General features: G+C 36.2%; 1 protein-coding gene across 1 annotated transcript in view; it reads left to right on the top strand.

Annotated features, from left to right (window-relative positions):
• Positions 1 to 750: 750 nt before the first annotated feature.
• oplah (5-oxoprolinase, ATP-hydrolysing) overlaps positions 751 to 10,788 on the top strand; it is a 31,725-nt gene continuing 21,687 nt past the window's right edge. Inside the window, exons 1-9 of the mRNA XM_051124805.1 lie at positions 751 to 890; positions 1,970 to 2,153; positions 2,304 to 2,495; positions 3,756 to 3,870; positions 4,270 to 4,393; positions 6,071 to 6,266; positions 6,347 to 6,512; positions 6,653 to 6,791; positions 10,461 to 10,528. Coding sequence (XP_050980762.1) covers positions 1,983 to 2,153; positions 2,304 to 2,495; positions 3,756 to 3,870; positions 4,270 to 4,393; positions 6,071 to 6,266; positions 6,347 to 6,512; positions 6,653 to 6,791; positions 10,461 to 10,528 — 1,171 coding nt within the window. The 5' untranslated portion in view covers positions 751 to 890; positions 1,970 to 1,982. The remainder of the gene's footprint in view (positions 891 to 1,969; positions 2,154 to 2,303; positions 2,496 to 3,755; positions 3,871 to 4,269; positions 4,394 to 6,070; positions 6,267 to 6,346; positions 6,513 to 6,652; positions 6,792 to 10,460; positions 10,529 to 10,788) is intronic.

The following is a 10,788-nucleotide window of genomic DNA, read 5'->3' as shown; positions in this document are numbered from 1 at the left end:
CTTTATTTTATTTTATTTTGAATAAAGTATTTAATTAAATTATTTATTAATCTTCCCCTCTATGTTAGTTGCCAGTGGAGATATGTACTTTTTCTTCATTAAAAGTATTTGCTTTATTGTAAGATGTATGAAAATGTACATTCGAAATTACTGTACTTATTTCTCTTTCAGGCTTTGCTCTTTTCAAGTCTCTTTTAAGTTTAAATGGTCATGTAACCCTAAGACATGTTTGGCGACTGTTCTGACAAACTCTTTAGTGCAGTGTAATGTTTTAATGTACATGAGGGGAGTAAATAAAATAAGTCATACTGGAAAATAAAGTAAAATAAAATAAAACAAAACAAAAACCCTCAGATTTTGTTGCGGTTTTAATGCTTATAATGGGAATCGCATTGTATTAATGGAAACTGTAATGATACCTGTTGGTAATTCGTTGCCTTCTATTGGTGACATGTTAAAACCACTAGATTCTAATGCAATATAGCCCAGAACACACTGGAAAACATAATGTAATGGTTTTAATGGTTAAGAGTTGCTGGTTTACAATGTTTGCAATGGGTGAATTATTCCTTTAAGAATAACCTGTCCCCACGCCGAAACATAACTGTCACTGTGATGTGAGCCAATCAGCTAACATGGTCGAAAACACCCCTTTGTTTTGGCCTCACCCACCGATCTGCTAACTCCTGTGCATGACGCGCCCCCTGTGGGAGAACACGGGCTCGGTCATTTGATATCTCAGAAGGCGGGGGCAGCGTACCGGAGGTGGTGCTGAACTTCACTGAGTTCACTCGCGTCGGATTGGTGAGGTGTCGCTTCATAACGGTAGTGGTGAACAGAGCGACAGGAGAGGAGTTATCTTTTGCTTCTTGTTTCACTGCGTCTCAATTGTAAGTACAGCAGAACATTCTAATGATGTTATTGTCTGATAGTTCATACGTGCATGTATGCAATGCATATAATGACTGAAACATTGCAACGTGTGTTATGTAGTCGGTGATCTTTCGCCTAGTTAAGATTTAAGGGATTGTGCTGCCCTTTAAGCTTTTAGTGTCCATGTGCACCTGTTTATAACATCTGAGCATCTACTGCGTTTTGTACACGCTTTTATATTGATCATAGATTCGTTCCACGTCTGTATTGGTTAATTATTTGCAAAAGCACGTTCTAACTATAAATCATTGAAAAAATGTCGTACCAAACCTTTATGAATTTTTCTTCTTTCATTTTCCTAAAGGTGGAAGAATCTCACTTAACTTTGTTCTTACCCCGAACATCTGTGTTCATATTTCAGTATCCATATTTCTTGTGTTTTTCCAGACGTGTAACAGTTCAGTCATTAAGGTTCTTTTTCACTGTGATGTTTCTGGCAGTAAGGAGCCAGATTATGTCCAAGATTCATTTGTATGATGGGTAAATACCAAATTCACGAAGCAATAAATTCTAAATTTAAACCTAACATTAAAGCACTTTCTTCGGATTATGTTTATTATCATCACTTAAAAAACTCCAATAAAAAACTTTATTCAGTGGAACACAAAAGAAGATATTCTGAAGAATGTTTCTTTCCACAAACTGAAAGACAGTTGGGTTCAAAACGGTAACGTTAGTGGATCCCATTCAATTTCATTGTATCTATATCTTGTATCTATAAAAAACGCTGGGGCATTTTTCAAAGTGTCTTCTTTCACAGAAGAAAGAAAATCATGCCTATTTGGAATGACATGAGGATTAGTAATTGAAGACAGAATTTCATAATAATAATAAAAATAATACTTTTATTTAGCAAGAACTCATTAAATTGATTAAAAATGAAAGTAAAGGGAACATTTATAATGTTTTCTATTTTCCCTGACAAAAATAATGTATCACGGTTTCCACAAAATAGCCTTGGTGCGTGTAAGAGTACAAAATACAAAAATAATAAAAAAAAAAAAGTTGTGTATGCTTTTGTGTATGCTCTTTGCAGTTTGTTTCCCAGCATGGCTGAAACTAAAGGGAAGTTTGATTTTGCGATTGATCGGGGAGGAACCTTCACAGATGTGTTCGCCCGTTTGCCGGACGGTAGAGAGAGAGTCCTAAAACTGCTGTCACATGACCCTCAGAACTACAGAGACGCCCCTACTGAGGGTATTCGCCGAGTACTGGAGGAGGTGAGGAGAAAGACATGAATATATTTGGACGTAGTTAGATTTGTGGTTATGGATTAGATCTGGGAAGGACAGAAGGTAAGAATTAGGTGAACAGTCTACTTAAGTATTCTATGAAAGTCTGTTTGTTTGTTGGGTTCATGAATTAAACAGGAGACGGGAAAGAGCTTTCCTCGAGATCAGCCCTTGGACACTTCTCAGATTGGCTGGATTCGAATGGGCACCACAGTGGCGACTAATGCCTTACTAGAGCGACAGGGCGAAAGAACAGCACTGCTGGTGACACGCGGATTTCGGGACTTGTTACATATTGGCACGCAAGCACGACCTAACCTGTTTGATCTGGTAAGTAGTGGTGATGATGTAGATTCATCCCAGTAACTTTAAAGTTTTGATTCTGTTTGCTGACAAGATTCATTCTGAACCATTTGGAAACTAGTTGGTCTTTAGGTTCTAAGTTGTATGTTCCAATGCTTCCCTGTATCCAGAGACTGCTACTGGCTTGTGCAGGAAGGAAAAGCATCCAAGGGCTTCAAAAGTAATAGATTTCAATTGACGGAAGTAAACAAGAGCAATCTTCAAGGATTTGTACATAAACACAAATTACTTAAAAAAATAAAAAAACAAAACTGGTGAGAATTAGTAATTTAGCATCATACTTATAGAGACAGTCCAGAATGTTACACAACTATACGAGCACAAACTTGGCCATTAGAGTATACTGGTAAGCCACCAAGTGAGTAGTTGGGAGGAAACTGACTGTAGAAGACGACACTTATAAAACACGTATAACTGCTATAACATTAGTTATCTAAATCAAAGGTCACAAAATGATGGTAATCAGAGTGTGCTTTGATAGCTTTGGAAGACAATAAAAATGGGATTCTGGAGCTAATTGTCCAATGTGGAAGGTGTCCAAAAGCAATATCAAAAGTTTTGAATTACAGTTGCTTGATTTGTTTAGTAGCGGTTTTGCATGTTTGTTTCAAATACCTGGTTTAACATTGGAATTGTGTCTTTGAATTCTGCATTGTAAAATTCCTGCATCATCATGTTTTTGTAAAAGCTTTTGGTTAAAATGTGAAACAAAACATAACAAGGGAAGTTAGATTTTAACAGAGAGGTTGAACTGTGTTCAATAGGACAAGGGTATTTTTCAAAAATGACTTGACTGGGCAAGTCGTCTCAGTCAGTTTCTTTTGGCCAAAACAATGGCGTGATATTTATCTTTACCCTGTTCTTTTTGCTGTTTTAGTATTGTGATAGTGTGTGTCATACCAAGCTATTGAAGAATGTAAAAGAATGTAAAAAAACCACATGTGTAAAATAAAATGTAGATTTTTTTCTTTTCTTTATTTTTTTAATTTTATGTGGTTGTGAACCTCCTGAGGACCATACATAAATATTATGTACTGTTGGTTATTTTATTGAATTGCAGCTCATTCGGTTTTTGGCATTGTAAAGTCAATTACTGAACAACACAAGCAAACTATATTAACTAACTAGCCATGCCAGGCTAACCTGTTTCCTTTTCACCAAAAACTAGATAATCAAGTTTGTTGTTGTTGTACGAGCTGTGTATTATACAAGTGTTTGTTGTTTTAGGAGGTGTGTATGCCGGAAGTTCTGTATGAGGAGGTGATTGAAGTGGATGAGAGGGTTATTCTCAGACAAGATTCCTGTCAGCTACCCAGAAATGAGCCCAAACGAATAGTAACAGGTGATTAGGATTTTCTTGATCTTTGCATTTTTAGATTTGGAAGTCAAAAAATTCTCCGCAGTGCAAAAGAGCAATCATTGAAACTTTTGATCTTCCATTACCTATCAAAAAAAAATGTATGCATTAACACTTTAATGTTTTGCCCAGTCAGAAACTTTTTTCCCATTGCCACAGTTATTACAGAGGCTAACTTACTTCTAGACATCTCAAAGACATAGTAACAGAAATGGTCTGTTTAATTCTTGGGGTAAGACAGGGAGAGAGTGTAAAATTGCCATTTAAGCTAAATTATGGCTTAAGAAACCTTTTTATGTTTGTCATATGAAAAGTTTTATTGGTGTATAGGACCTCACAGAAGGTTCAGTACTGTAACTTGCATGCAACCTCTTTCTTTCTCAGGCAGTACAGGAGAAAGTCTGGAGGTGTGGCAAGAGTTGGATCTTCAGCGTGTGGAGAAGGATTTGAGACGTGTGCAATCCAAAGGCATCAGAAGTCTAGCGGTGCTGCTACTCCATTCTTACACGTGTGTATAGATCATTATATACATTTTATGTATTTATTACATAGCTCCCAGGAATATTTTATTCTGTTTGGTCAACAATTATATTGTGTTTTTGGAGCTGTTTTCATTCAATGCTAAATTTGTATAATTTTACAAAATGTATTTCAATAATATTTTGCCAAAATTTGAAAGTGAAGAATTTAAGACATAAATATTAGTATTGTACTTGTATTTTTAGCTGGTCCTTGTAAAGACTGAACACAAGCATGAACACCCCTAAAAGTAACCATTGAGTCTTTGTACTTTGTGTCTGAATGTCTCAGCAATAGTGATATAAGACATTTTCATATGAAATGTCATATCACATTTCAAATGTTGCAAAATAAATATATTGCAATATAATATATAAAAATATAACAAAATAATCACAATGTATATTTATGGACAATTATAATTGACAGTTGTTCATTATAATTCATTATAGCATTTTCAAAAGTTAAAAAAAAATATATATATATTTTTTAATACTTTCATAATGGTGGTATGAATATGTTTTCTTGTCCAACATTTTAAGTGTTTGTTTATGGAGACTATGCAAAGGTTCCAAAATAATGCATACATAACTTTGCTGTTTCATTATAATTATATTTAGTAGGCATGCACAGTATTAGATTTTTGCCAATATCTGATATGCTAATATTTTTCAAATCATTTTGGCCAATAGCTGATGGCGAAACTGATATATATTTCCTTTTGTTTTGAAACACCACTTTGGTTAGTTTTGAGCAGAAACTCAAAACTAGTTATATTTGTTAGAACTAATAAAGTTCTTTTTTTAATAAGAGTACATTGAAAGTGTAATAAAATCAGTCACTGCTGTTTTTTTTTCCTAGACAGATGCAGTTGAAATCTTTTATTTGAGGATTAAACATTAATAGATGGCCTAAAGCAAAAGAGTTGTAAAAATCCTAAAAATCTTTTAGAACTCCTGTAATGAACTTGAAAAAATGTATTACATATTAATAAATATTTTCAGGAATATACATTAAATTATTTAATTTACAAGTGTCATGTTTTGTGAATTTTTTTTCTTTTTCATATAAGCTATAGCTTCTGACCTATAAATCAAAACAGACTTGTGATTTTATGACATCAGTTACTGCTTTTAATTTAATTTATTCAGAAACACAAGTATCTTAATGTTATTTATGTATTTTACTTTTTATTTAATTACAAGTAGGTCTACATCGCTTCCTAAATAAATGAAAAGGCCTTACTGAACAGGCATTAGGACCCGGGGGAGGCTGTTGTTGCTAGTGACTGTTAACCACTGATCTATATGGACCTGTTTGTCTGCTAGTCTAACTAGTTGACTCATCTGCAAAAACACTTTAAAACATAGATATAAACAAACACTGCGGTTTGCAAGAACTCGCAGTGCAGTGTCATGAGAGGATACCTGGAATACTTGAGTATCATTTGTGTAAAAAGTTCCCAGGAACTGTAATGACTTAGTATAGAGGGAATAGAAGTGGTCCGTGCACTGAGCCCTGTGGAACACCAGTTGGTAGTTGGTGTGGAGATAAAATTTCATAATGCCCATTGTGACATCAAACATTGAATTAATTAAAGCATACTGAGACATCTGATAGTGTTCAATTAAATCATTTTTCTCATTCCTGATATTTTGTGTTCCAGATGGGCGGCTCATGAGAAGGCTGTGGGCTCTTTGGCGAAGCGTCTTGGTTTCACTCAAGTGTCTCTTTCCAGTGAGGTGATGCCCATGGTGCGAGCAGTGCCTCGTGGGTACACTGTTTGTGCCGATGCTTACCTCACGCCCAAAATACACCTTTACCTCACTGAGTTCTCAGCAGGCTTTAAAGGAGGCTTGAAGGTATGTCAGTGAGTTTTTTTTTAATTAGCTTTTATAAGTACCTTTTATAATTTAATACTCCTCCTCTCTCTCTTTATCAGGATGTGGATGTGTTATTCATGCAGTCAGATGGTGGGCTGACACCAATGGAGCAGTTCTGCGGCTCTCGGGCAGTGCTTTCTGGTCCTGCTGGAGGAGTCGTGGGCTATGCTGTCACATGTTATGGGTTTATGGAAAAGAAGCCTGTCATTGGTTTTGACATGGGAGGTGAGAGATGAGTAAATGTATCTCCTGAATGTATAATAGAATAGTCCATCAAATGGTCAATCACAAAAAAATCTTACCCTCTTGCACTGAACTAAGTTGAACTGAGGTCAGAAAAGAGACTGATGGATTTGTTTGTACAGGCACATCTACAGATGTGAGCCGATACGCTGGACAGTATGAACATGTGTTTGAAGCAACTATCTCTGGCATCACCCTGCAGGCTCCACAGCTTGACATCAGCACTGTAGCGGCAGGTGGAGGCTCTCGACTGTTCTTTCGGTAACCAACATACAATATTAATATCAGAAATTATGGTTTTTGAGGAAAACATTTCAGAAATTATGGTTTTTGAGGAAAACATTTCAGCATTTTTCTTTATATAATGGACTTCTTGGTGCCCCGATTTTGAACTTCCAAAATGTGGTTTAAATGCAGCTTCAAAGGGATCTAAACGATCTCAGCCAAGGAAGAAGGGTCTTATCTAGCGAAGCGATCGGTAATTTTTTTTGGAAAATAAAAATTTGTATACTTTTTAACCACAAAAGCTTGCGTAGCACAGGTTCTGGGATGCGCGTTCACGTGCTATTGAATCATGTCAAAAGGTCACGCCGAGCGTAGGCGGAGCTACAGACCCTGTGTTTACAAAGCGAACTTCCAAAGACTAAGAAAGTGCAAGTAAGGCAAATGCTGTTAACAAACAAAAAAAACAAATGTTGGACGATTCTGAAGTTGTAATCGGACCTTTGAGTCTCGTTCAGCAAAATGAATGAATCTTTTTTCGAGTCATTTCGTTCTTCCCTAACACATCTACTGTTTACACAAACGTTGATTACACTACAAACAAGACAAAACTATAATGCTATAAGAAACAGAAAAAATTAATTAATTGTTTACCTGGGTTTAGCCTATGATTAGCTCACCTTACGTCTTATCTGACAAGTTTTCGGGTTTGAGTTGTTCGTTCATCACGTGACAGCCCCATAAGATGAACAAATGACTCGAAAAACCCGAAGACTTGAAACAGGTGAACTAATTCCAGTACAGAACCTAATAGGATGTTGCGCATGCGCAACTGAACAAATCACTCCCCGAGACGACTCATTCTTCCTGAGTCACATTAAAGATTTGTTCAAAATGAACAAATCATTCAAGAACGACCCATCACTAATTCGTAGCGTCATGAACACGCATCTCAGAGCCTGTGCTACTTGAGCTTCTGTGCTTAAAAAGTATACACATTTTTTATTTTTATTTTTTTAAAAAAATGACAGATCGTTTCGCTAGATAAGACCCTTCTTCCTCGGCTGGGATCATTAAGAGCCCTTTGAAGCTGCATTTAAACTACAGTTTGGAAGTTCAAAATCGGGGCACCAATCAAGTCCATTATATGAAGAAAAATCCTGAAATGCTTTCCTCAAAAACCATAATTTCTTTATGACTGAAGACAGAAAGACATGAACATCTTGGATGACAAGGGGGTGAGTAAATTATTTGTAAATTGTTGTTCTGGAAGTGGATTTTGAATCATTCTTACTATAGCATGCTTTCACATTTAGTTAGGTTTGTTTAGTTTCTTATTGGTCATAAGAGAGTTAAGTAAGAACCAGCGACGTGGGTGTTCATGATGAAGCAATAACTAATAATTAATAATTTAATTGGTTTGGCTCTTGGATTGCTGATTGTCAGCACAAATGCATTCATGCAAACGTTGCCTGTGCAGTCATCCAAAGGATGTGGGTCAGGTCATATCCACAACACAAACACACATCATTTGCAGCACTTGTAGGAATGAAACAGCCTTAAAGGAGAAGTTCACTTCCAGAACAAAATATGTACAGATAATTTACTCACCCCCTTATCATCCAAAATGTTTATGTCTTTCTTTCTTCAGTCGTAAAGAAATTATGTTTCTTGAGGAAAGAATTTTGGGAATGCTCTCCATATAGTGGACTTCTATACTGCTCACGAGTTTGAACTTCCAAAATGCAGCTTTGAAGGGCTCTAAACGATCCCAGCCGAGGAAGAAGGGTCTTATCTAGCAAAACAATGGAAACACATTTTACATAAATCCCTTGATGTGCAACAAAAACCTCACATCACTTTGTTGGAATGGAGTTGTAATGTAGTTGTCGTTTTTGATGAACTGTTACAACTATCCCCACACCAAACAGCCATAACATAGCAAGCTGTTTTAGCATGTGGGTTTTAAGTTAAGCCGCCATCACAGTAGACTTTTCGTTCCATTGACTTCCATTCAACTGCGTGCGAATGCATCAGACTGGAAACACAAGCCCGTGCGAAAGTTTTAAAATAATTGTATCTACAACACAATGACTGCTAGGCAAAAAATAATCTTAATGAACAAAAATTACTTTCTCTCCTGAAGATCAGTTTTTTTGTCATTAAATCTACAAAGTTGCTCACATTTACATGCCACTTCTCCTGTAACATTATGTGAATGGAGTGTGTGATATTGATGACATCACCACAGCTCCTTACTGACTTGTTAAACTGACAGTGTTACAACTAACCCCATGTTACAACACTCCCCGGTTTCCCCTACTTTTTAACCTTAAACGCTCATCTTGTCTAGCTCTGCATGTGCTCTCTGTGTATTTCCGGTTCATGACAGTTAGGCTATGTCAAAATACTCCCATCTCATTTTCTCCATCGCTGTTTTACCTGTTTTTTAAAGGGTGTTTGACCATCGTTGCGGGTTCACTTTAACACTGGTTCACATAGAGCTAGACAAGACAAGCATTTGAGGTTAAACATTATATAAATTGCTAGACAAGGCCCTTCTTTCTTCACTGGGATCGTTTAGAGCCCTTTGAAGCTGCATTTAAACTGCATTTTGGAAGTTCAAACTCACAGGCACCATTGAAGTCCACTATATGGAGAAAAATGTTCAAATGTTTTCCTCAAAAAACATAATTTCCTTACGACTGAAGAAAGACATGAACATCTTGGATGACATGGGGGTGAGTAAATGATCTGTCAATTTTTGTTCTGGAAGTGAACTTCACCTTTAACATAATCACTGTTGGAGTGCTTCTCCATAAATAAATATATTATTTTGACTAAAACATCTCTGACACAGTCCTGTTATGACTTTGGACATGGTTTTAATTCACTGTTGGTGTTAGGATACTGTTGCTCATGCTCTGTGTTGTGTAATCTGTGTTAAAGCACAAGGCTTCTTTTGTGTACTGTCACCATTTGCTCTCTGTCCCACATCTTGTCGCCACCCTCCTTGTTTGTTACTATCTTCACATCTTTCCATTTCAGTGTGCAAATTATAATTTGGGGTGACGATTAATGGTTGAATGTAGCAGATTTTTTGGATGATATGTTATAGAGCAGGGTAAAAGGGTAAAAAAAAAAGTCCTGCACAAACCCTGTGTTTTGGTTAATTTGAGAAACCAAACTTATTATAATTAATACATGTCATAACCCTTTCATAATGCTCCTTAGCAAGTAAAAATAATGTAATTATAATTTGCTCTAGAGTGTTAGCCCGCTCAATTGCATAGTCATGACACGTAGCAGCACAGTTTAGAGTATTCACTATATGTTGGACTTTTTATTGTAAGTAGCCTACTTTTATCTGATGGGACATGCCTTCACTTTTATAGACTTGTAATTGTTGTGATTGTTATGTTTGATTTGGGGGAGGTGTAATGCGGCAAAGAGGCATTTGCAAAGGTTGTTTGAAGATATGCTTTATTTTTTTCATTCTACCAAGTGGCACTGGTAGCACAAAAACTGCATATTTCACCTTTAAAAGAGTACATATACCACACAAAACATTTAACATAGTAGGCTTATAGTTACACAGTAGTAGTATATTAGTCATAGTTCTCACATAATATTTAACCGTGAAACTGTATTAATCCTGTGTAAGTTAGGAAAGGTGAATATCTTTTTTATTGTATGTCTGTATTTCAGGTCGGGGATGTTTGTTGTGGGGCCAGAGTCAGCTGGTGCTCACCCTGGACCTGCCTGCTATAGGAAGGGTAAGAGCAGCCATTAGGTTATCGGATTTATTGTCTATCTTCTTCTTCTTGCTTGTACATTTAACCCTTCTACATTGCATAATACTTGCTCCCATCCAATTTTTCTTCTCATGTCTGTGTAAAAATCTCAACTATTGCTGATACAGCTGATACTGATTCACTACATAAAAATGTACCAGTATTGGCACATTAATACTAGTCAAGACATTAAGGCACCTATAAATTATTACAATAAATGTACATATGCTGAAAAAAATTAT

Source organism: Labeo rohita, chromosome 12 (assembly GCF_022985175.1).
Source record: "Labeo rohita strain BAU-BD-2019 chromosome 12, IGBB_LRoh.1.0, whole genome shotgun sequence".
Classification (NCBI taxonomy): domain Eukaryota; kingdom Metazoa; phylum Chordata; class Actinopteri; order Cypriniformes; family Cyprinidae; genus Labeo; species Labeo rohita.
Note: the sequence above shows the minus strand (reverse complement) of the source record. Positions and strands in the feature narration are given on the sequence as shown.